This window comes from Neoarius graeffei, chromosome 24 (assembly GCF_027579695.1).
Source record: "Neoarius graeffei isolate fNeoGra1 chromosome 24, fNeoGra1.pri, whole genome shotgun sequence".
Taxonomy (NCBI): Eukaryota; Metazoa; Chordata; class Actinopteri; order Siluriformes; family Ariidae; genus Neoarius; species Neoarius graeffei.
In genome coordinates, this window is record NC_083592.1 from 36,571,106 (window position 1) to 36,597,831 (window position 26,726).

The 26,726-nt window shown below is 43.9% G+C and overlaps 2 protein-coding genes across 2 annotated transcripts in view; one reads left to right on the forward strand and one right to left on the reverse strand.

Annotated features, from left to right (window-relative positions):
• Positions 1-17,497, reverse strand: part of polk (polymerase (DNA directed) kappa) — a 120,142-nt gene extending 102,645 nt beyond the window's left edge. Inside the window, exon 1 of the mRNA XM_060907158.1 lies at positions 17,479-17,497. The gene's annotated coding sequence lies outside the window, so the exon portion shown is untranslated. The remainder of the gene's footprint in view (positions 1-17,478) is intronic.
• Positions 17,498-18,761: 1,264 nt separating this feature from the next.
• LOC132872388 (aquaporin-3-like) lies at positions 18,762-26,300 on the forward strand. Its single transcript, XM_060907162.1, has 6 exons — positions 18,762-18,944; positions 21,444-21,570; positions 21,771-21,908; positions 22,002-22,102; positions 24,510-24,727; positions 24,844-26,300. Exons 1-6 carry the CDS (start codon positions 18,837-18,839, stop codon positions 25,013-25,015), a joined length of 864 nt encoding a protein of 287 aa, XP_060763145.1. The 5' UTR covers positions 18,762-18,836; the 3' UTR covers positions 25,016-26,300.
• Positions 26,301-26,726: the final 426 nt, after the last annotated feature.

Below are 26,726 nucleotides of genomic sequence, written 5' to 3' on the forward strand. Positions count from 1 at the left end.
AGTCCCACCTTCACCTTGAACCATTCAGTTGTTCCAACTGCACACCTCACTGCTGTTTCACTGTTCTCATACGTGTCTTGCACCACTCTAATATACTTCTCATTCACTCCACTCTTTCTCCTACAATACCATAACTCCTCTCTCGGCACTCTATCGTATGCCTTCTCCAGGTCTACAAACACACAGTGTAGCTTTCTCTGGCCTTCTCTGTACTTCTCCATTAACATTCTTAAAACAAAAATTGCATCCGACGTGCTCTTCCTTGGCATAAACCCGTACTGCTGTTCACAGATTGCTACCTCTCTTCTCAGTCTCGCCTCCAATATCCTTTCCCATAGCTTTGTGGTGTGGCTCATCAATTTTATTCCTCTGTAATTACTGCAGCTCTGTACACCTCCCTTATTCTTGTATATTGGGACTAGCACACTTTCTCCATTCATTTGGCATTTTCTCATTCTCTAGGATCTTATTAAGCAATCTTGTTAGGAACTCCACAGCCGTCTCACCCAAACATCTCCAAGCCTCAATCGGGATACCATCTGGTCCGACTGCTTTCCCAGTCTTCATTCTTTTCATGGCTGCCCTCACCTCATCCTTACGAACCAACTCTGCTTCCTGATTTGCTGTCTCCAATGAATCTGATCTTTTCTCTCTTGGATTCACCTCATTTAATAAATCCTCAAAGTACTCTTTCCACCTTCTTAATACACTCTCTTTGTTTGTCAGCACATTTCCATTTACATAGAAGGTTTTCAGACCTTGAATAATGCATAGAAATCAAGATCATAGTTTGATTTCAAACTGATAATTTTCTATCTATCTATCTATCTATCTATCTATCTATCTATCTATCTATCTATCTATCTATCTATCTATCTATCTATCTATCTATCTATCTATCAGTTTCTCAGGTTTTACTACTGATAATTGACTTAAATTTTTTTTTAATTTTGATTTATCATTTTTGTTTGATATTTCAAAAGTATTGTATGAACATTTTGGCACAAAATTGATTCCATATCATGAACATTTTCGTTTTATTCCATAAACTACTGACAACATTTCCCTTAAATTCCACATAAAAATATTGTCACTTTTGAACATGTAATTGCAGAAAATGATAATTGGTTAGAATAACAAAAAAAGTGTTTTCAGACATTGAATAATGCATAGAAATCAAGATCATAGTTTGATTTCAGTTCAATTTTAAACAACACAAAACTAATGTTTGAACTTGGGATGAGTTCATATATATATACACACGAGGGTAAGTCAAAAAGTTCTAAGACAGATGTTGTAATTTCAACAGGAATTCAAAGGAATTCAGAAAAAGAATACAAAGAAGGAATTCTCCGATGGAATCATTGCTTGCAGAAGTATTTAGAATTAAATGGAGGATAAGTAGAGAGATAGATTTGTTATTTTCATAATTTTTTTCATTTGTCTTAGAACTTTTTGACTTACCCTCGTGTGTGTGTGTGTGTGTGTGTGTGTGTGTGTGTGTGTGTGTATATATATATATATATATATATATATAATATAAAAATAAAAGTTATTTAAAAAAAATTTGGTGTCAGGAAGCTGCATTTCATTGATGGCATCATGAATTCACAGATGTATTGCTCTATACTGAAAGAGAAGATGCTACCATCACTCCGTGCCCTTGGTTGTCGTGCACTTGGTTGTCGTGCGCCCTTTACCGTTAATCAAGACCCCGTTTGAAAGAATTGGGATGGATCTCATCGGGCCATTAGATCGGTCAACACGAGGGTACCGCTTTATATTAGTTCTGGTGGACTATGCAACGTGATACCCGGAAGCAGTGCCTCTCCGCAATATCTCAGCACGCAGTATTGCGGAGGCGCTCTTCCGCGTCATCTCCCGAGTTGGAATCCCGAAAGAGATTCTGACTGATCAAGGCACCACGTTTATGTCACGAACACTGAACGAACTGTATGGGCTATTAGGTATTAAGCCGATCCACACCAGCATGTATCACCCACAAACGGACGGTTTAGTTGAACGGTTCAATCGCACCCTCAAGAATATTAATTAAAAAATTTGTAAGTGAGGACGCACGTAACTGGGATAAATGGCTCGAACCCTTGCTATTTGCAGTGCGAGAGGTCCCCCAAGCCTCCACGGGGTTCTCTTCATTTGAATTATTATATGGGCGTAAGCCGCACGGCATCCTAGATGTGCTGTGAGAAAATTGGGAGGAGGGACCTTCACCAAGAAAAAATGAAATTCAATACGTTCTCGACCTGCGCGCAAAAATCCACACACTCACACATCTAACCTAGGAGAATTTGCGGCAGGCCCAAGAACGGCAAACCTGCCTGTACGACAGGGGTTCGCGCCTTAGGGAGTTCGCACCGGGAGATAAAGTACTTGTACTGTTGCCCACATCGAGCTCCAAATTGATCACCAAGTGGCAAGGACCCTTTGAGGTCACATGGCGAGTAGGGGATGTCGACTATGAGGTGAGGCGAACGGACAGGGATGGGGCGCTACAGATTTACCACCTCAATCTACTCAAACTCTGGAACGAGGAGGTCCCCGTAGCATTGGTATCGGTGGTTCCGGAGAAGGCGGAGCTGGGGCCGGAGGTTCAAAAAGGGGCATTGGCATCGCATACCTCTCCGGTCCCCTGTGGAGACCACCTCTCCCCGACCCAAGTCATGGAGGTTACCCAGTTGCAGGCCATGTTTTCGGACGTGTTCTCGCCTCTGCCCAGCTGCACCAACCTCATAGAGCACCACATTGAGATACCCCCGGGGGTGGTAGTGCCTAGCCGCCCTTACAGGCTACCTGAACACAAGAAAAAAGTCGTTCGGGAAGAACTCAAGGCCATGCTCGAAATGGGCATCGTCGAGGAGTCCCACAGTGACTGGAGCAGCCCGGTGGTCTTGGTACCCAAGGCCGACGGGTCGGTCCGGTTCTGTGTGGACTATAGAAAAGTCAACACGGTGTCTAAATTCGATGTGTACCCAATGCCTTGTATTGATGAGTTGCTCGATCGACTAGGCACAGCTCGCTTCTATTCGACACTGGATTTCACAAAGGGATATTGGCAGATCCCCTTGACTCCACTATCCCGAGAAAAAATGGCCTTTTCCACACCGTTCGGCTTACACCAATTTGTTACACTTCCTTTTGGGCTGTTTGGGGTGCCCGCTATGTTCCAGCGGCTGATGCACAGGGTCCTGCGCCCCCACGCCACCTATACGGCCACCTACCTTGACGACATTATTGTCTATAGTAATGACTGAACAAGGCACCTCGAACACCTGAGGGCCGTCCTTAGGTCGCTGAGGCCAGCGGGTCTCACAGCCAACCCAAAGAAGTGTGCGATTGGGCGGGTGGAAGTACAGTATCTGGGCTTCCACTTGGGCAACGGGCAGGTGCATCCCCAAATTAATAAGACAGCAGCGATTGCAGCCTGCCCAAGGCCCAAGACCAAAAAGGGGGTGAGACAGTTCCTGGGGCTGGCTGGCTATTATCGTAGGTTTATACCTAATTATTCGGACGTCACCAGCCCGCTCACTGATCTGACTAAAAAGGGGGCACCAGATCCGGTCCTGTGGACAGAGCAATGCCAGCGGGATTTTTCTGAGGTAAAGGCCACACTGTGTGGGGGGCCACTTTTACACTCCCCTGACTTCTCTCTCCCCTTTATGTTACAGACAGATGCATCGGACAGAGGGCTGGGGGCTGTTTTGTCCCAGGAGGTGGAGGGGGAGGACTGCCCAGTCTTGTACATCAGTAGGAAGCTGTTGGTGCGTGAAGGGCGCTACAGCACGATTGAAAAAGAGTGCTTAGCAATCAAGTGGGTGGTCCTCGCCCTCCATTACTACCTGCTGGGACGCCCTTTCACCCTCTGTTCGGACCACGCGCCCCTCCAGTGGCTCCACCGCATGAAGGATGCCAACGCGCAGATCACCCGTTGGTATCTGGCACTCCAACCCTTTAATTTCAAGGTGATCCACAGGCCGCGTTGCAGATAGTCATAGCGGACTTCCTCTCCCATCAAGGGGGGGGAGTCAGCTGCAGGCCGGACGGCCGCCCGGCCTGAGTCGGGCGGTGGGGGTATGTGGCAGCAGGGGCATGGTCAAGCGCCGGTCTGTGACCGGAGGGCGGAGTCAGGGAAGGTAAGTGGCAGAATCACTACACCTGATGTCAATTAACCTGTGTTTGTGTGTCTTCCCAGTGACCGCGCCCTACTTAAGGAGGGAGAGCGAGCGCAAAGAGAGCTCTTTCCCGAACCAGATGCCGATTGTGTGTGTGTGTGTGTGTGTGTGTGTGTGTGTGTGTGTGTGTCTGTGATTATATGATAGATGTTCACTGAAAAGTGTAACAATAAGCAAACGCTTTACCAACCTGAACTCTGTCCTGCCGTCTTCTGTGCTCCGCCCTCCTGTGAGAACCGCTACAAGCACTTCATTTGTGATGTGCTGCCTCCAGCTAACATTAAGGACTGTGCACAGCATGCATGTGTAGCAACCATCGAGAGATCTTTCAAGCCCTGGTTTTACGGTCCAAGCTTCGCATCCATACAGCAGAACAGACTCTGCTGTGGCCAAGAAGTAGCTCAGCTTGACCTCCCTTGACACTCTTGACTTTCAAGTCTTCTTCATGCTATTTAACGCTCTCCAGGGTAGAGTTTTCCAACATTTAATGTCCGTTTCAATAGACTCCAACCAGGACCCCAGGTACTTGAAATCTTGCCCCTCTTTGAGTGTACTACCTGATCTTCCTTGGTCTTTTTGGTATTCAGACCAAGTCCTACCTTGTTACATTTGGCCCCAAGTTGGAGTAGCAGCTCCTGGGCTTGATGGATCTGGTTGCAGAGTAGACAGATATCAACAAAGTCCAGGCCTGTGAGGGATACTAAATTAATTCTATAAAATTCTGTACTTCAGTCAGGTTGTTGCTGATAAGTTGTGATTAAAATTTTGTATTAAAGTTGTTAAACTTGAAAAATAGAATCATTGTCTTTAGTAGTCTCAGATCTTTAACCTCCACTGTATGTATATACAAGTGAGGTCCATGAAGACATGGTTTGCAAACTTTGGAGTGGAAGAACTCAAGTGGTATGACAGAGTCCTTACTTCTATGGACCCTTTTCACGTGATGTCACGACAAACGCGGCCGCCATTTTGGACATGTACTACCAATAGTTTACCACAGCCAACATTGAGGAACGGCAGCAAAGAAAGTTTTTACTTTCAGCAAGACTTCCATCATGCCACTATATTGTTGTGCACCTGGATGTAGTAGCCATCAACAAACAAGGCAAGGTTTATCATTTTTTCGGATCCCGATGGAGAAGATGGATAGCGGCCATTAACAGGAAAGATTGGCAGCCCTCGGCATACCAACGCTTGTGTAGTGACCACTTTGTTGGAGGTAAGACGAATAAAATTAGCCAGACAAGGCATTACATTGCTGTTAACATTCTGTGGCAGCGAGTGTGTAACCAAATAGGTTAAAATAACCCATAGCTACTACAGAAGAACAAAGAGGTTACCTCTTTGTTCTTCTGTAGTAGCTATTGTTGACTAGCTAATGTCAACAACATAGTAGCTGGTATGTTACTGTAGCAATGTTTACGTTCAGTCATTTGGATGACTGTTAAAACCTTTCAGTCTCAAGTTTTTCCTTTACTGTATTTACTAGCTTACTGTAATTATGATCCGGCAGCTATTTACACCGGATCCAGTGTAAATAGCTGCTGGAGCCAACATCCGAGGTTCCGGAGCGCGCTCCAGCTTGCTCCCCCTCAAATTAAGCAGCGCGCTCCGGCTTGCTCCCGGAGTGCTCTGGCTGAGGTTCTGGAGCGTGCTCCGGCTTGCTCCCCCTCAAATTAAGCAGCGCGCTCCGGCGGAGCAAGCTTCTTAATTTGAGGGGGAGCAAGCCGGAGCGCGCTGCTTAATTTGAGGGGGAGCAAGCCGGAGCGTACGTCAGTGAACAATCCTGGTGGAAGCAGGTAAACGTCGTTCTCTAAGCCTGCTAACCTCAATTTTTGCAAATACAGTACCTCTCCCTCTGCTCGCCCTGTAAATGCCCTACGTCGCTGGATAGTGAAGGTGTTTTCTGCATCTCGCTCCTTTTTCTTTTATGTTTTTTGTTTGTCGCCTTCCTTGCATTCAAACTGATTTGAGCCGAAGTCCACTACATGTCCAAAATGGTGGTCGCGTTTACGAAGGTCACGTGACTGAAAAGGGTCTATAGATGACTTGCAACCACGTGACCAAAATGTGCTACATCATGAGCGTCCGCCATGATGGTGGATATTCAAAGCAACTAGGATGGCAGCCGCTGAAAGCGTGTCTGTAAACAATGCTGAATTTTCTCAGTATTACCACGATTTGAACGGTCGAGCGAAGATTCGATACAAGGAGAAGAGAGATATGTGTGGTTTTGACTTATTTAAAAAATTCAGACTTTTCTGAAGATAAGACACTTCTACCAACCATTGAGTACGAATACAGGTCATTTCGTCCAATGCCTTTTTGTCCAATAGTTAAGACGTTTTGTTCAAAGCCTTTTTCATATGCACTATCAATTATTTTATATTTCAGGTATTTGTTTGTTTGAAAAAAAGGAGGCATTCTCAATGGAATTTGACCAAGGCAAAACACATTTTTGTAAAGCAAATGAGTGCCATGGTACGTGCGCTTTGACACTAAAGATCATACTAAGGGGGTAACCACGTCAGCCCATGCCACTTGCTGATCCTGGGATGAATTAACTCCCTTGTCATTGCAGGCTGCTCACTTCCCTGTATATGTTTCTGGCAGGATCATATTAAATCTTCAGTTGCAGAGCAGTGCTCTTGCAGGGGATTCATTCGCAAATACCAGGCCAAGGCGCAGTCCTACTGACCCTAGACTGTGCTCTTTCGAAGGGGGAGGCTTAGAGGGAGGTGCCTGTAAAATTTGGCTTCACTGCTAGCTCCCCTGGCTGAGTTATTAATTTTTAAATACGGCTAGATCATGTTAAATCTTTAGGCACCAAGCAGCGCTCTCACAGGGCTTTCGTTCACGAACACCGGAATACCTGAAATATAAAATAATTGATAGTGCATATGAAAAAGGCTTTGGATGAAATGTCTTAACTATTGGATGAAATGGCCATTGGACGAAGTGTCCTGATCCCCTCGTCTCCTCTCTGTTCAAAACCTCAGAGTTTCCTCACCGTCTTTCTGAACCATTGACGGAATTCTAAAAAATCGGAACGTGCCACAGTCATGATTACTGTTGTGACCATGACCATATACAGCACAAAGATATGGCATAGCTAAAAGAATGCTTAAAGCACTGGAAAAACAAAGAGAGTTGCACACGCGTGTGTTGAAATCAGAGCGGGTCGGTGGAGCACAGAAGTACGGCAGGCCAGAACTGAGTTCCAAAAACTCTTTATTTGCACTTTTCGGTCGCAAACACACTCTCCCAGCCACACGCGCATACACACACATAAGTCATCTGATTGGGGAGAGAGCTCTCTTCCTCTGCTCTCTCTCTCTCCTTATATAGGGCGTGGTTGCTGGGAAGACACACAAACAGGTTAATTAACATCAGGTGTAGTGATTCTGCCACTTATCTTCCTTGACTCCGCCCTCCTGTCACAGATCGACGCTTGACCACGCCCCCACTGCCACATACCCCCACCGCCCGACTCAGGCCGGGCAGCCGTCCGGCCCGCAGCCAACTCCCCCCCCCCCCCCCCCCGACGGGAGAGGAAGTCCGCCATGACCATCTGCACCCCCGGCCTGTGGACCACCTTGAAGTTAAAGGGTTGGAGTGCCAGATACCAACGGGTGATCCGCGCATTGGCATCCTTCATGCGGTGGAGCCACTGGAGGGGCGCGTAGTCCGAACAGAGGGTGAAAGGGCATCCCAGCAGGTAGTAGCGGAGGGTGAGGACAGCCCCCTTGATGGCCAGGCACTCCTTCTCTATGGTGCTGTAGCGCCCCTCACGTACTGACAGCTTCCGGCTTATGTACAGCACTGGGCAATCCTCCCCCTCCACCTCCTGGGACAAAACCGCCCCCAGCCCTCTGTCCGACACATCCGTCTGCAATATAAAGGGGAGAGAAAAGTCAGGGGAGTGTAACAGTGGCCCCCCACACAGTGCAGCCTTTACCTCAGAAAAAGCCTGCTGGCATTGCTCCGTCCACTGGACTGGATCTGGTGCTCCCTTTTTAGTGAGATCAGTCAGCGGGCTGGTGACGTCTGAATAATTAGGTATAAACCTACGATAGTAGCCAGCCAGCCCCAGGAACTGTCTCACCCCCTTTTTGGTCTTGGGCCTCAGGCAGGCCGCAATCGCTGCTGTCTTGTTAATTTGGGAACGCACCTGCCCATTGCCCAAGTGGAAGCCCAGATACCGTACTTCCACCCGCCCAATCGCACACTTCTTCGGGTTGGCTGTGAGACCCGCTCGCCTCAGCGACCTAAGGATGGCCCTCAGATGTTGCAGGTGCCGCGGCCAGTCATTACTATAGATAATATCATCGAGGTATGCGGCCGCATAGGTGGCATGGGGGCGGAGGACCCTATCCATCAGCCGCTGGAACGTAGCGGGCGCCCCAAACAGCCCAAAAGGAAGTGTGACAAACTGGTGGAAGCCAAACGGTGTGGAAATGGCCGTTTTTTCTCGGGATAATGGAGTCAAGGGGATCTGCCAATATCCCTTTGTCAAATCCAGTGTCAAATAAAAACGAGCCATGCCTAGTCGATCAAGCAACTCATTAATACGAGGCATTGGGTAAGCGTCGAATTTAGACACCGCATTGACTTTTCTATAGTCCACACAGAACCGGACCGACCCGTCGGCCTTGGGAACCAAGACCACCGGGCTGCTCCAGTCACTGTGGGACTCCTCGACGATGCCCATGTCGAGCATGGCCTCGAGTTCTTCCCGAACCACCTTTTTTTTGTGTTCGGGCAGCTGCGCACTACCACCCCTGGGGGCGTCTCAATGTGGTGTTCTATGAGGCGGGTGCGGCCGGGCAGGGGTGAGAACACGTCCGAAAATTCGGCTTGCAACTGGGCAACCTCCGTGAGTTGGGTCGAGGAGAGGTGGCCTCCACAGGGGACCGGAGTGGTAGTCAATGTTCCCTTTTGAACCTCTGGCCCCAGCTCCGCCTTCTCTGGAACCAGCGACACCAATGCCACGGGGACCTCCTCATTCCAGAGTTTTAACAGATTAAGGTGGTAAATCTGTAATGCCCCGCCCCTGTCCGTTCGACTCACCTCATAGTCGACGTCCCCGACTCGCCGTGTGACCTCAAAGGGTCCTTGCCACTTGGCAACCAATTTGAAGCTCGACGTGGGCAAAAGCATGAGCACTTTATCTCCCGGTGCGAACTCCCTAAGGCGCGTGCCCCTGTCGTCCAGGCGGATTTGCCGTTCTTGGGCCTGCTGCAAATTCTCCTGGGTTAGGTGCATGAGGGTGTGGAGTTTTGCGCGCAGGTCGAGAACGTATTGAATTGTATTTTTGCTGGTAAAAAGGTCCCTCCTCCCAATTTTCTCACAGCACATCTAGGATGCCACGCAGCTTACGCCCATATAATAATTAGAACGGGGAGAACCCCGTAGAGGCTTGTGGGACCTTTCGCACTGCGAAAAGCAGGGGTTCGAGCCATTTATTCCAATTACGGGCGTCCTCACTTACAAATTTTTTAATTATGTTTTTGAGGGTGCGATTAAACCGTCCATTTGTGGGTGATAAATGCTGGTGCAGATCAGCTTGATTCCCAATAACCCATACAATTCACTCAGTGTGCATAACATAAAGGAGGTGCCTTGATCAGTCAGAATCTCTTTGGGGATTCCAACTCGGGAGATGACGTGGAAGAGCGCTTCCGCAATACTGCATGCTGAGATATTGCACAGAGGCACTGCTTCCGGGTATCGCGTTGCATAGTCCACCAGGACTAAAATAAAGCAGTACCCTCGTGTTGACCAATCTAATGGTCCGACGAGATCCATCCCAATTCTTTCGAACGGGGTTTCGATTAATGGTAGAGGGCGCAAAGGCGCTTTTGGAATGGCCACTGGATTTACTAACTGGCATTCGCGGCACGCCGTACACCACCTACAGACATCGCCGCAAATCCCTGGCCAATAGAACCGGGCCATTATTCGGGCTAGTGTCTTATCCTGCCCCAAGTGTCCAGCCATGGGATTCAGGTGAGCCGCCTGGAATACTAAGTCCCGGCGGCTCTTTGGAATCAAAAGCTGCATGATCTGCTCTTTAGTCTGAGTGTCCTGCGTCACTCGGTATAATCTATCTTTCATAATAGAGAAATAGGGGAAGGACGGCGTGGCGTTTGGCTGGAGCGTTTGACCATCAATTAGTCTCACTTGGTCAAACGCATGCCGCAGAGTCTCGCCTCGTGACTGCTCTAATGGGAAATCCTCTAGGGATTCCCCAAGACAGGGAGGAGGAGCCTGCTGCTCCTCACTCTGACACGGAGATGACTCTGTGACAGCTGCTCCCGCCAATGTGACACTGGGACCTCCCCCTGCTGAACTACAGCAGGACCCACTCTTTACTAAATGACTCATTAACTCCCCAAATCCTGGCCAATCAGTCCCCAAAATTATCGAGTGGGTAAGGCGAGGATTAACCGCCGCCTTTACACTAAATTTCTCCCCTCGAAATAGAATGTGGACCGACACTAAAGGGTAGTTGTGAACATCCCCATGCACACACAACACCTTCACCAATTGTGCTCCCCCCAATGCCTCGTCTTGCACCAGGCTTTGGTGGATTGAGGTCTGATTACAGCCGGAGTCCACCAAAGCCTGATACGTATCCCCTTGGATACTCACCGGTATGTGATACGCTCCAGCTCGATCGAGGGCGGCTCCTGGCGCGTTGGGGATCCGGACCACCACGCCCACCTCCTTTGCCGAGCATTGATGCTGGAGGTGCCCCGGCTCCCCGCAGCGCCAGCAAACCGACCCAGGCTTTCTCTCTGCACCGGTACTCTGGGGCTCACTCACCTGAGGGGGGAGAGAGACAGACACGGAAGCGGGAAACGGGAGGGCACCGCGGGTGCAGCGGACCGGCTGTGAGGGAGCCGGCCCCCGCCTCCGCGGTGGGGGAACTGGGCGAAGACGAGACACAGAAGGGGAGGAGTGAGAGAGAGAGAGGAGAGAAGCGAAGAGGGGATCTGTTATCCTGCCGTGGGAACAGCCGCCAAATGATCCTCTGCCAACTCGATGGCCTGATCCAGCGACGCCGGGCGATGGCACTGGACCCACTCCGCTGTTCCTTTGGGAAGTTGCACGATGAACTGCTCCAGTGCCACCAGGTCGACGACTCCCTCGGCGTCGCGGTTGTCAGCCCTCAGCCACTGCCTAACAGGCGTCCCGGAGTTGCTGGCCAAACGCGAACGGGTGGCCGACCTTCTCTAGGCGCAGAGCGCGGAAGCGCTGATGATGTTGTTTGGGGGTGCGCCCCACATGCTGGAGGACAGCCCGGCACAGTTCCGTGTAGACCAGCCGGCTGTCGGCGGAGAGCTGTAGTGCGGCCAGCTGCGCCTCGCCCATTAGCAGAGGGAGGAGGCGCACCGCGCGCTGTTCCACCGGCCACCCTGAGGCCTCTGTTGCTTGTTCAAATAGCGTGAGGAAGGCCTCGGGGTTGTCGTGCAGGCCCATCTTTCGTTAGGGTGAGGTGGAGTGGGCCTGCAGTGGTGGAGATGATGGACCCCACCGACGCGAGGAGGTGCCGGAACGCCTGACGATCTTCCTGTTGGGCCAGCACCAGGGCCTCGGACCGTTGTTCTTGCTCCTTTCGGAGGGCGAGCAGCACCTGGTGCTGGCTCTGTTGGGCCGTGGTGAGGGCGTGGATCAGGTCTGCGAAGGGGGAGGACTCCATGGGGCTGTTCTCCTCTGTGCTCCGTCCCGGGTTTCGGCACCACTGTTGAAATCAGAGCGGGTGGGTGGAGCACAGAAGTACGGCAGGCCAGAACTGAGTTCCAAAAACTCTTTTTATTTTCACTTTTCAGTCGCAAACACACTCTCCCAGCCACACGCATACACACACACATAAGTCATCTGATTGGGGAGAGAGCTCTCTTCCTCTGCTCTCTCTCTCCTTATAGGGCGTGGTTGCTGGGAAGACACACAAACAGGTTAATTTAAATCAGGTGTAGTGATTCTGCCACTTACCTTCCCTGACTCTGCCCTCCTGTCACAGATCGATGCTTGACCATGCTAGTGGAAAGCCTTTCCAGAAAAGTGAAGGTTTTTATAACAACGAAGGACTAAATCTGGAATGAGATGTTCAATAAGCACAATAAGTGTGATGGTCCGTTGTCTACCAGGTGTAGGCTTGGCCATAGTGTGTGTGTGTGTGTGTGTGTGTGTGTGTGTGTGTGTGTGTGTCTCTTGTCTGTGTGGGTTTTCCCGCACCATCCAAAGACATGTGGTTAGGTTGACTGGCTCCTCTAAATTGCTCATAGGTGTGAATATGTGTGTGTGAATGGTTGGGTGGGAACTGCTCAACGTCCTGGGTAGCTTTCCTGAGCTACGGTAGCTAACAAATCTGCAGTAAACAGTCAACTGCAACTGACATACAAGAAGAAGAAGCAGGTGTATGGGTGCACCTAATAAAGTGGCTGGTGAGTGTACATTAACCAGCCCAGCCCAGCAAAGCGATACAAAACACAAGGCTTTCGCAAAGTCTGTGTTATTGACAGTCCTATATGTATGCGCTGTGATTGAGCTTTAATCAGGAACAGGTGCATGGTAATTAATCCTAATGGTGTGCACATGCTTTGCAGTCTGCGGCTGTGTGCGCTGAGCTCCAACATGTATGGATGTGAGAGGTGTAGCCAGACACCAGTTTGACATATCAAGTTTGATATTCAGTCGTAACTACCGTTTACAGTAATGATGTAAAGTGAAAGCGCTGGTTCACTGCTGTCCACCAGGCACCCAGCAGAGTCACACCATAATAAATGTCGTGTTGTTTCTGGTGCATGGTATACGGTTACAAAAAAAAGAAATAAATATGTATTTGTAACTGTGATGTATATCTCATTATTGGTATCACTGTCACAAGACAATGCAGTAATTTATTGTCATGAAATACACTACACAATTCAATGGGTCATATGCTGTAATATTATTATTCTATTCAGGTTGATTTTGTGTGCTTGCAGATATTTTGCACATACGGTACATTTATTAGAAGCTCTGCTTTTGTTTTTTGGTTTTTTTTGGCCATGCATTGCCCGAACTGGTAATCACATCATCAGTTTTTCTTTGGCTAATCAGACACAAAGTACACCACCACTCTTACTGGAGCAGTTAGGGGTTAGGTGCCTTACTTAAGGGCACTTCAGCCAGTCCTGCTAGTCCAGGGAATCGTACCAGCAACCTTTTGGTCCCAAAGCTGCTTCGCTAACCATTAGGCCATGGCTTCTGCTTTTAGGCAGTCACAGAGCTCACACTCTTCTCCCAATCTGATGTTTGATGTGCACATTAACTGAAACTCTTGACCTGTCTTTGCATGATTTTATGCATTTTGCTGCTGCCACATGATTGGCTGATTGGATAGCCTCATAAATGAGCAGCTATACTGGTGTTCCTATGAAAGTGGATGGTGAATGTACAGTATAACACAGTTGACTGAGCATATTGAGAGCTTGCCAAAAATTGTTCATCTTCCCAGTTTTATGTTTACACATGAGGGGATTATTTAGATTTCCACTTTCTGTCATCTTCCTTGCAAGTCCAAGCATAAACCAAAAGGAAGGCCCCAGGCAACCTTTTAAAGAGAGGTTTTAAAGCCTTAATCAAGTGGGTTACTGATGTTAAAATCTTCAAATACATTGCAGTGATATATTTAAGAAGAATCTTGTGGCTTGTCTATACCCCACTCAAGGAAAGTATGCTAATTTGTGCTGAAATACTAATTTGCCATTTCAGTTTTGCATTGAGGGGCGGCATGGTGGTGTAGTGGTTAGAGATAATGAGAAGAGTTTTGCGTTGATGCCTTGCTTGATTGGCTATGACTTTTGAGTCCAGTCTAGTCATTCTTTAGATATGTCCTGATTAGGCAGCATGGTGGTGCAGTGGTTGGCAATGTTTCCTCACAGCAAGAAGATTCTACAGATAGATTAGGGTTTGTTTGTTTGTTTGTTTGTTTGTTTGTTTGTTTGTTTGTTTGTTTGTTTGTTTGTTTGTTTGTTTGTGTTTGATCCCCTAGAGGAAATGGCAGTGTTGTGGGAGCAAATTCACATCGTCTCGTCTCGTCTTCTTCCGCTTATCCGGGACCGGGTCGCGGAGGCAGCAGTCTAAGCATGGAAGCCCAAACTTCCCTTTCCCCAGACACAAATTCCCCAGACACATGGGAGCAAATTCACATCACTCACAAAAAACATACATGACTTACACAAAACAGACAATAATACTTATTATTATTATTATTATTATTATTATTATTATTATTATAAAAAGGTGTGTCAAAAGTTTGGACACAACTTCTCATTCATAGGTTCTTCTGTATTTTGACTATTTCCTCATTGTAGAACGATACTGATGACATGAAAACTGTTATAACATAGCAATAACATGAGGTAGTCACTTGGAATGCTTTTCAATGAGCAGGTGTGCCTTGTCAAAAGTTAGTCAAATTTCTTCCCTTATTAATGTTTTTGACATTATCAAAGAGGAAATAATAAATAATAAAAGTATAGTAACTAGCCTATTCGATAATTGTAGTCATGCATATTGTCAAGAACCGCTCAACTAAGTAAAGAGAAAAGACAGTCTATCATTAAGACAGGAAGTGTCTTTTAATTCATAAAAATAAAGAAAAACCACTGAATTAGAAGGTCTGTCCAAACTTCTGACTGGTACTGTAGACATCTACACCACCTACTAGACGACTGGAGAAAATCCATCCTATCTTGTGCAGGGTCGCAGGCAAGCTGGAGCCTATCCCAGCTGATTATGGGTGAGAGGCGGGGTACACCCTGGACAAGTCACCAGATCATCTCAGGGCTGACACATACAGACAAACAACCATTCACACCTACGGTCAATTTAGAGCCACCAATTAGCCTAACCTGCATGTCTTTGGACTGTGGGGGAAACCGAAGCACCCGGAGGAAACCCAGACATGGGGAGAACATGCAAACTCCACACAGGAAGGCCCCTGTCGGCCACTGGGCTCGAACCCAGAACCTTCTTGCTGTGAGGCAACAGTGCTAATCACTACACCACTGTGCTGCCCTACTGGAGAAAATATAATGGAATAAAAATTGAGATTATGATACAGCTCTAAATTGTGCAAGTTAAATATAAAATATGCTTTGTGTATTGCCACTCAGAGGACAAGTGTCCTCTCCTGGCACAGAGGAAAGTCATGATATATTGATATTGCACTGGGCAGGAATGACTTCCTATAGCGGTCCTTGCTACAGCAGAGATGAAGGAGCCTCCAAATGAAAACCTTTTGCTCAACCACTAGTTCATGCAGGGAGGGGATGTGATGTCTATTATATTGAGCAGTCTGTGCAGCAACCTTCTCTCAACAACCAACTCTCAATTCCACTTTCAAACATTTAACATAATTTGGTTATTCAAATATTAGCTACATTAGATAAATATATACTACTATATTTATTACTTAGCTTTTGATTCCTGAAATTTTCACCCACAGAACACAGACAGATTACATTATGATAAGGTTTAGATTTGTCTCTCAGAGTAACAGCATTTTGCCTGGTTTTGTTAAAACTGGAATAAGATCCTTGTTGCCATTAATGTTCATTGCAATCAAGCGATCAGTTCAAGTTATCAGATATTCAAATATAACAATTAAATAATAACTAGAGCAACTTTAATAACAACTAGTAGTTATTGCCTGTGAACCTGATTTCCTCTGAATGGCGCTCTTCACAGGGGCTAAATCGCTCCCCGTGTCTCCTCGGTGATGTAGGTTCGGCCCTAGTGGAAGGCTCCGGGAAGGAGCGCTGATTGCGAGGTCCTGTCCAATCGAAACTCTCAGGTGAGTGGGGGAGGGGATTCCTCGCCGAGGCTGCGTGCAGTGTGTTAGTGCGAGTGTGTAGCCTATGGGAAATGAATAGTGTGTTAGCACTAATCCCATGTTTTGAAAAATCGAAAATGTCATGGGCCCCTCTGGGGTGTCATCAATCCATGTGCAAAATATGGAGTGCGCACCAGCCGTGTCGATTTGCATAGGCGAACAGACAGAGACAGAGAGACAGACAGCCTTCCTTGAGTAGTATAGCTTGACAGCCACCATTGCAACATTATGGATCCTGTTTTCAAAACCATAGCTATGATAATAAGACCTATTGATGAACCCGAGGTTTCAATGCTGATCAAATAAAATGGATAAATGCTTTTGCTACAGAGGACTGCATCATAATTCCACTTTTTAAAATGGTTCCTCAAGGGTCCTTTGGATGGATTATGGTTCTGTCTTTCTACAAATAAATTCTCTTTTCTACATTACATTACAGGAATTTAGCAAACACTCTTGTCTGGAGCAATGTACAACAAGTGCAAAAGTCAGGAACAAGAAGTGCTGAACTTCCAGACAAGAATTTGTAAATCGCTTTACAACTTTAAATCTTAAATCTATAATAAATGTGCTACAATTAGGGTAACAGCCAGAGATGCTTTGCAGTACTCACAGGCAGGGCTTTGAACCAGAATTTTTTTCCTATTGGTTCGTTCCGAACAGAAACGGAATTTTAACGTTTCCGGTTTTGGGTTCCACCATTAAATAGACGTTCCCGAACCGGTTAGAACAAAAAAATTTCGTTCCCGGAACGGTTAATTATGTTCCCTGTCAGCTAATGGCTATAAAGTTATGTCTCTGTCTCATCCAGCTTAAGCCAACTGTAGGCTAATTCTATTACAACCTTCATTAAATAAGACAAGAAATAATTCAAAACAATTATTATTTCAAATGTTGGCGATTTGGATTCTCAGTATGTCTTCCCATCTACACAAACAGAAAAGTGCCAAAAATGAAAAATAATTCGTTTAGTGTGTTACCAAAGGCTAGTCAGGCCCTATAGAGGGCTACCGCATGACGTCACCGCGCCGCGAGATTTTGTCAGGCGCCATATTGGAAGACCAAGTACACATCTATGCAAGTACATACATACATAAAACAAACTACACCTGAAATGTAGCCAGGGCCGGTTCTGCCCTAATCTGGACCCGGGTGCAACATCGTGCAACATCGCGCAACCCCCCCCCCAAAAAAAAAAAAAAACACCAGTCTAAATCAGGACAACCATCACATAACTATAACTATAAACATTTTATATTAACTATTTTAACTAAATGGGCTATAATAAATAAGCCTACAGGCAGCCACGTTGGGCTGCCTCAGAAAAGTAACCATTCAATGACACAACTGAAAGCCTGCAGTCACGGCGGGCTGCCTCAGAAAAGTAACCATTTGTCCTACCTTAAAACTTGTTTTGCATTTTCTGCCTCCTTTTTTGTATTTTCGACCCTCCGTTTATTTTCTTTCCTTTTCTGAAAACCCGATTTGTGTCCAGACATTTTGTTCTGCTACCAGCGAACTAACTCGACAGGTCTCGTCTCTCGAGCCTGCAATGATTCCCGTGGGAAGGGCAACAACTGATACATTTTTACAAACAGCCAATAGGGAGGTTGCATCGTTGAGGCTCTTCTTTGCTTAGACGCTCAGTAATGGAGACATGATAGCAGTCCACCTTCCCGCTCTCTCCATTCAGTCAGCGAACGTCACACAGGAAGTGAACCCCAGCGGGTCATAGAAACTTGCGCAGGAGAAGAATGGCTTTTTTATTTGTAGGCTACGGAAACTTTGAGGAACGAAATAAAAACCGGTATTAACCGGTTACCATTATTTTTAATAAGCGTTTCTGTTCTGGAACATAAAAAATAATAAAGTTTCTGGTTTCGTTTCTGTTCCATGTGAAATAGAAAAAGTTCCCGGTTTTCGTTTTCGTTCCTTGAACCGGTTCAAAGCCCTGCTCACAGGAGACAGGAATGTTCTACATAGGGTTCTGCAAAGATCCTTCAAGGGTTCACCCAGAGGGACAATCTAAAGATGGAACCTTTAACTGTAATATAATCTTAACTGGTCTGTGTCTATGTGTCAGCCCTGTGATGACCTGGCGACTTGTCCAGGGTGTACCCCGCCTTTCGCCCGTAGTCAGCTGGGATAGGCTCCAGCTTGCCTGTGACCCTGTAGAACAGGATAAAGCAGTTAGAGATAATGAGATGAGATAATCTTAACTGAGTGAACTGAGTGAACCAAGCCAACTATGGTTGGGTGTGAGTCTTTGATTTGTGTGTGTGTCTGTGTGCTTGCTTTCCAAGTTCTCAGAATAAAAGAGCTGATCATGACAAGGCATAACAGATTAAGAAGTGTCCTCCATGGTGGTAAATAACAAATTAAATATACTGCATGTGAATTAACACAGTATCACATGCTTCGTCAGCAAAGCTTACATGTGAATTGGCTAACTGGAATTTTGTTGTTTCTTTAAGAACCTTTTTTTTTTTTTTTTTAACCCATGTTTTTAGGGTGTCAGTATGAGAAAGATGATAAGTCAGTGGGGCCAGTTTCATGTCAATCTCTGAAACAGCTGTTTTGGACAAGTGGATAAGCAAGACTCAACAAGGGGTGTGTATAGAGGCTGGTCATGAGAGGTAATAGAGGGTTGGGCATAGGCCTATATAAGTATCAAAGGAGAATGCTGAGCCAATTTGAAATCATTCCACTGAGGAACGTAAAGTGCAGCATTCAACTGGAGTCAAGAATTCAGCAGGACAATGAGCAGGCAAAAGTTTGTACTGAATAAGATAGCTCGGACCTTGCAAATCCGTAATAAGCTAGCACGTCAGGGACTGGCTGAATGCTTGGGGACGCTAATCCTGGTGGTGAGTGTCTGCCTCTTCTTTGCACTCTCTTTTATTAATTCATAAAAGCTCACATTTTTCTTTGATTCGTAAAATGTTCATATTTGTATCATTTCTCTAGTTCTGATATTATTTGCATTCAGTAACATTATTTGATAAACTTTCAAATACCCTTCAGTGTATCTGTCCCATTGCTAATATTTTAATTGACAGCCTTAAAAGGCCAAATAAAGAGATAATAAAGAGAATATTCATCCAACTGGTGCACAGTAACTAAGGTTTTTATATTTTTTTTTATTTTTGTATTTATTTCTTTTTAATGAGCAGATATGCATTTACTGGACAAATAGTTGTTGATGCAGTTTGCCTTCACTGGTTGATGGATTTGACAATACACAATGCGTAAATGTATTTTTGTTTTTTTCTGTTCCACTGTTGATATTTGTAATCAGCTTAAGGTTATAGGCAGCATTATAGGGGCAACTGGAAAATAAAAAAACATTCACCAGATGGTGCAATTTAGTAAATAACTGATGTATTGTTATGCATAGATATGCATACAGTGTACATGGAATGATAATCAGTTCTGGCTCACTGGGAGGAATAAATCTCATCTCATCTCATTATCTCTAGCTGCTTTATCCTGTTCTACAGGGTCGCAGGCAAGCTGGAGCCTATCGCAGCTGACTATGGGTGAAAGGCGGGGTACACCCTAACAAACAAAAAACGCTTTAAGACATTCTTTCCTCAAGGGCACTGTTATGATAAGAAATGAGGTCAGTAATAACATAGATGAATTAATCCAGGGAAGAATTAACATGCAAGTGACAGGCCATAATATATATAAATATGAACGTGTGTGTGTGTGTGTGTGTGTGTGTGTGTGTGTGTGTGTGTGTGTGCGTGCGTGCGTGTTACTTTTCTTACTTTCTACTTTTAACTAACATGCTGATTGACATTCACACACCATGTAAACCAGTTCGTTATCTAACTACATATGTACCAGTAAAGACATACACTGACAATGATCAGCCATAAAATTAAAAACACTGATAGGTAAAGTGAATTATCTTGATTACGTTGTTACAGTGGCACCTGTTAAGGGCTGGGATATATTCGGCAGCAAGAGAACAGTCAGTTCTCGAAGTTGATGCGTTGGAAGCAGGAAAAATGGGCAAGTGTAAGGATCTGAGTGACTTTGACACATTGTGATGGCTAGATGACTGGGTCTGAGCATGTCCAAAATGACACATCTTGTGGGGTGTTTGCGGTATGCAGTGGTTAGTACCGACCAAAAGTGGTCCAAGGAAGGACAACCGGTGAAACAGCAACAGGGTCATGGGCATTGAAGGCTCACTGATTTGCATGGGGCATGAAGGCTAGCCCATATGATCCAATCCCACAGAAGAGCTACTGTAGCACAAACTGCTGAAAAATTTAATGCTGACTAAAACAGAAAGGTGTCAGCATTAACTTTTTCAGCAGTTTGTGCTACAGTAGCTCTTCTGTGGGATTGGACTGAGTTTGATCTAAAATATCAGTGAAACTGCTTGGATTTCTTCAAAAGAAGAACGTATTGAAATCATTCTCATGCCTACAGCACAAAGATCATTTAAGTAAATGTATTCAAAGTGCATTGACATGTAAAACACCAGATATGTTAACATAAGTTCATAATGAATGGGAGAGACATGTGTTTACAAAGATATGGCAATCATGTGTTGTAAAGGATGCGTTGTTACATTTTGCTAAAAAAAATTAATTTCCTCTATGTATGGAGACATTATTTGTCAGAAAATAACTTCTATTCTGAAGTGTGTCTGAAAGGCATCTTGACTACTATGTTTAAGGACAAATGATGTCTATGCCGAGATTGGAGTAAAATTAATGTGATTCAGAACACCTAAAGAATGGAAGACTTTATCCAGACTATATGATCTATGGCTCTGTTAAACACCTTAATACCCACTTGCTGCTCTTACATGCCAGACACTAGTCTGGCACACTAGCTAAGGTACTTTCAAGGATTTGTCAAGAGCTACAGGATCAATCAAATGATGTTATTGCGGTTCGATTCAAATTCAAAGAAAAATTAATAAGAGTGTGAAGATCTGGTATGTTAAATAAGCCCAGAGAGGTGTTCATATGTATATTTTATTGATCAAGGACATGATAATTTCCTAAAAAAAATTACACTGTACTGAATTGCATTTCATATGCAAGGTTGATAAATTGACACATATTAATTACTTCACATATACTGATTCTATAGCCTTTTCTATATTTTAATTCAAGAATAGCATCTATTTCAGCTAGCTGGACCCCTACACTAATTTATGCCACAAGTAATAGTGATATGAAAACTGACTCCCAAAAGTTTTGATCATATCTGCCATCTTGAACTACACACTTTTGATAACATGTTCACTGTCTTTGGACTGTTCTCGGGAAAATGTAATCTATCTATCTCTTGAATCAATCTTGCTTTGGTGCTTAATCCATTCTTGTTTCTGTCTGCAGATGTTTGGTTGTGGTGCAGTGGCTCAGTTAACACTCAGTAAAGGATCTCATGGCATCTTCCTCACTGTAAACCTAGCCTTTGGCTTTGCAGCCACACTCGGAATCTTGGTGTGCGGCCAAGTCTCAGGTACCACAAATTCTTTCAATATTGAACACTAATTTGTCCACTCTGTAGATATGAAGAAAGAAATAATTTTAGTCACAGATATTCTTAGGAATTAAAGCAAAGTGTTAAAACCTTTTTTCCCCCTGTTCTTTCATTTTGTTCTGAAATGTTTTTTACCATTCACCTTTCATAAATTATAAGTTTTGCCACCAATTTCACAGGCGGTCATCTGAACCCAGCTGTAACTTTTGCCCTCTGCCTTCTTGGAAGGGCAAAATGGAGAAAGTTTCTGGTGTACTTTCTTGCTCAGACAATTGGTGCCTTTTTTGGGGCTGGTATCGTCTTTGGCATGTATTATGGTAAGTATCACAAGAAGATTAATCCATTGTAATAGAATTCCAAAAATACTGTTCATAATTTTCAAACATTTTTTTTTTAATTCCATGATTAAGATGCCATCAAGGTACATGAAGATAAAGACAGTGATCTAAGTGAAATTTTTGCCACCTATCCTGGTAAACACCTTAGTATCGCTAACGGCTTTTTTGATCAGGTTAGTAATTCCATCACTACATGATAATATCTGTTGCTGTTCTTATATGCTGATGTGATGTCTGAGTGTGTCTCATATATTTAGTTGAAGTTGAAAGGTCATAGAACACTGTGTGTTCAAAAGCACAGCCTTCTTAGACTGAAAAATGATGAACTATTTCTATCCCCAACATCCTTTCCATGAAGAATGTATGGTTTCATGTAGCTCCCAATTTCTCCAAATACTTTTGAGTCCAGGGTTGGAATCAGTTCATAACTTGGGAGACGTATCAACCATTGAGTTCAGAGTTGCATCTGCCAAGTTTTTTGTTGGTCACATTGAAGTCATGCCTTTAGCTCTGGAGAACAGCTACATATGCAGTGGTGGCTCCAGAGATTTTTCCTTAGGGTGGCAAAGGGGGGGCATAGGTTCCAGGAGGGGGGCATAGGTTGTCGATGCAGCAGTTTAAGCAAATCGTAGAAATCATTTTTACTTACGCTCAAGAAAGACTCACAATCAAGTCATCTTGTCAAATATGTATTGAGCTATTGTACCATCAAGGAAAACGGATTCAACCATCTAAACCATCTTTTCTGAAAGTATATTCCCAAGCAATGAATGGAACTATTCTGCCCTAGCGATGTATCAAAAAATAGACAGATAGCGAACGGTTTAGATTGTGGATCTTTACTGAAGACTTCAAACTTATACAGATGTGTTCATCCTCGATTTCCATAAAACTAAAAGAAACAAATTAAGATATCACTAAACTGAATAGCACACAGGCGAAAACGCGAGCTAGGCTGACCTGCTAGTAATGCTAACACACAACCAGGGCTTTGAACCAGAATTTTTTTCCTATTGGTTCGTTCCGAACAGAAACGGAATTTTAATGTTTCCGGTTTTGGGTTCCACCATTAAATAGACGTTCCCGAACCGGTTAGAACAAAAAAATTTCGTTCCCGGAACGGTTAATTACGTTCCCTGTCAGCTGTTTAACAAATGGCTATAAAATGATGTCTCTGTCTCATCCAGCTTAAGCCAAATGTAGGCTAATTCTATTACAATCTTCATTAAATAAGACAAGAAATAATTCAAAACAATTATTATTTCAAATGTTGGCGATTTGGATTCTCAGTATGTCTTCCCATCTACACAAACAGAAAAAGTGCCAAAAATGAAAGATAATTCGTTTAGTGTGTTACCAAAGGCTAGTCAGGCCCTATGCATTGATAGGCTAACAGAGGTTAACGTCATTCAATGTTCGTGAGCCTCTCATTAACGTGGACAAATATATTGATATCGTGTTTGAAATTGACGTTTTTGAATAACGATAGACTGCAATATTTACCTCTTATTTAAGATGTGGAGACATGATAGTAGTCCACCCTCCCGCTCTCTCCATTCAGTCAGCGAACGTCACACAGGAAGTGAACCCCAGCGGGTCATAGAAACTTGCGCAGGAGAAGAATGACTTTTTTATTTGTAGGCTACAGAAACTTTGAGGAACGAAATAAAAACCGGTATAAACCGGTTACCATTATTTTTAATAAGCGTTTCTGTTCCGGAACATAAAAAATAATAAAGTTTCTGGTTTCGTTTCTGTTCCATGTGAAATAGAAAAAGTTCCCGGTTTTCGTTTTCGTTCCTTGAACCGGTTCAAAGCCCTGCACACAACACACAAGTTGTTTACTTTCTAAAGCCTATCACTTTACAAAACTATTAGCTTTCATTTTGTTGCCTAGCATACACAGAAAGAAAAACATAACTTACAGGTATAGCTACTACTGGAACCTAGCGAGACAGCACTCCATAAATCCAACCAATGACATTGCCTCATCAGAAGTCAAGCATTCAGAAGAATCATAACAGAAGAACGTCTCTCTCTGGGTGAAACCATTTCAAAATTCCGGGGGTGGGGTGGGGTGTGAAATAACATAAATAACAGTAGGTAGAGATGAGATAAGGGCTTAGTATCGCTGTAGATAGATAATTGAATTTCAAAAATGTGTTTTAATAAATAATTCTTTTTAAAATAGGGGGGCAACTGTGGTGGCAAGACATATTTTTATAGTGGCAACTGCCACCTTTTGCCACCCCTTAAAACCACGCCTGTACATATGCTGTACACAACTTTTCTCTCCAGCTTCAAGATGATAGTAAATTTGATGTTTCATTGGGCTCACATTTCCAGGTTGAATTTCTACAAAAAAATCAGTTCACCCAGTAACCAACACTGAGTATGCTATAATGTGTTTTGTGGGTTTTTTTTGTTTGTTTGTTTGTTTTTGAGTCTACATTTTGTAACTCATATGATCTAGGTGTATGAACTGTTCCTCTTTGTCTGATGAATTACTCAAACCAGGTGCAGCTAAACTAAATGAATCTGACCTTTATCTCACCACTTGTTCATTGTTATACTTTATAGGTGATAGGCACAGCTGCACTGATTGTGTGCATCCTGGCCATAGTAGACCCCTACAACAACCCCATCCCACAAGGACTTGAGGCCTTCACTGTGGGATTCACTGTACTTGTCATCGGTTTATCTATGGGCTTCAATGCAGGCTATGCTGTAAACCCAGCTAGGGACCTGGGGCCTCGTCTTTTCACTGCCATTGCAGGCTGGGGTGCAGAAGTCTTTAGGTAGGTTAATCTCAACACCAAATTATCTGCCAGCCTCGGCTCTTATGATGAATCAATTTCCATTGCAATAGTATTATAAACACATGAATGAAACTATTTCTCCCCAACACTTACAGGCAGGCCTGGTTCCTGGTGCCTGTCTTTGCACCATTCGTGGGGACAGTCATTGGAGTGATTTTGTACCAACTGATGGTGGGTTGGCATACAGAAGGGGAGGCACGGGACAAGAAAGAGGCAGCACAAGAGATTACTGTCAAGTTAAATGATGTTGATTCTTCAGCTTCCTAAGCTGGGTTGATCAATATAGCAACTAGACCTACAACTGTTTTGTTCATGATTCAATAGGTTATGAGCAATGACACAATTCCAAGAGGTATTCTTGCCTATCATGGAGGGAATCCTGTAAGGAAGAACACAGCTGTCTATCTTCAATTAATTACATTTCACAAAATTGCTATCATACAATACAGTATATACTTATAAGTCCTTTGTTATCTGTGCTCTGTACTCTATATATCCTCATGACATAAGCCTAAATGCTCTTTCTTCATGACGAATTATATTAATTCTAGAAAGGAAAGAAATAATGGAAACAAAATTCAAATCATGGAAAAGCATCACAACCTTTGCATTTACAATATATTTTGTACTATTTGAAATGTTTCTGTATTAATATCATGCTGAGATTTTTTTTTGTACTTAAGTTGATTATGACCATGTGAGCATTAGTACATGTATGCACACTTGCTAATTTTCATTTCGGTGTAAATATATTTTTTTCAGTCAGGCAAGAAACTTATAGGTGAGTGATGAACTTCTGTTATTTGTTAACTGTTATGTCCTACGTAAATTGTTTAGGAGAATTCTTAGCTGTTCCATTATGGCTAAAATAGCATATTAGCATCTTAGTAATGTTGATCAGTGCTGAAGATGGATCACTTGGCACCCTGGTGTGGAAGTCTGATTTCGCCAACCACCCCAGCCCCACATAGTAAATGACAGAGTATAGTTACCTTTATCTATAGCCGACCTTTATCTATGACACTTCTCATTATTATTCTTAAATTGTGTGCCTGATGGTTTTTCCCTTCTTGTTTCAACTTTTGGAATGGCTAAAGTTTATCCAAAATACTAGCATTTCTGCTGTTTGAGGTTGAGTGGTTACTCATCCCCCAAGAGTAAGTCAAGGGTCAAGAGACTAAACCAAGTAGGAGGAGGCATGGAGGAGGTGCAAAGGACATATTTTTGTAAAAGGTTAGAGGTGGACTGGTAGCTCCATGTGAGAAAGGCAGTGATGATGGTGTTTGACGTTTGCACCCATTCTGACAGTTAAATATCTGCTGAATGATCCCACATTCTTTGGCTAGACTTTTCTAAACAGCACAAATAGAAGGGCCAGCGAACTGATCAGGGGAGCTCACCAGCTACAGAAACATTGTGCTTGTGTTGATATTATATTTATCCAACATGCAGCAACTTGAACGGTACCGCCCTGGGCGGAGCCATATTGCCCATGCCAAAATCCACATCTGATGTTCATATACTTTGACCATAAGTAAAGAATTCACTACAACCTACCTTTGTTTTTCTTTCGACAGTAAATGTAATTAAAATTTCTTTGGGAACTACTGCTGTCTTTGGGAAAGCTATATATATATATATATATATATATATATATATATATATATATATATATATATATATATATATATATATATATATATATTTGAATACCTGTTTACTTGTTTTACTTAAAAAAAAAATAAAACATTGCAAAAAAAGTAGAATGGCAAAAAAAAATAATTGTCTTGCCCAAAAAAAAAGCACTGCACTTTGACTCCATTTTGCATTTTCAATAGCATTGTGGTCGACTGCTTTTTTTTTTAAACTCCCTTTTATTCCTCAATTGAACAAGCATTTAAATTTGCATGGCCTTGTGCATTTAAACTTATCAGAATCTTTTACATTTCTAGTTTTATTATTAGCACTATTATCAAAA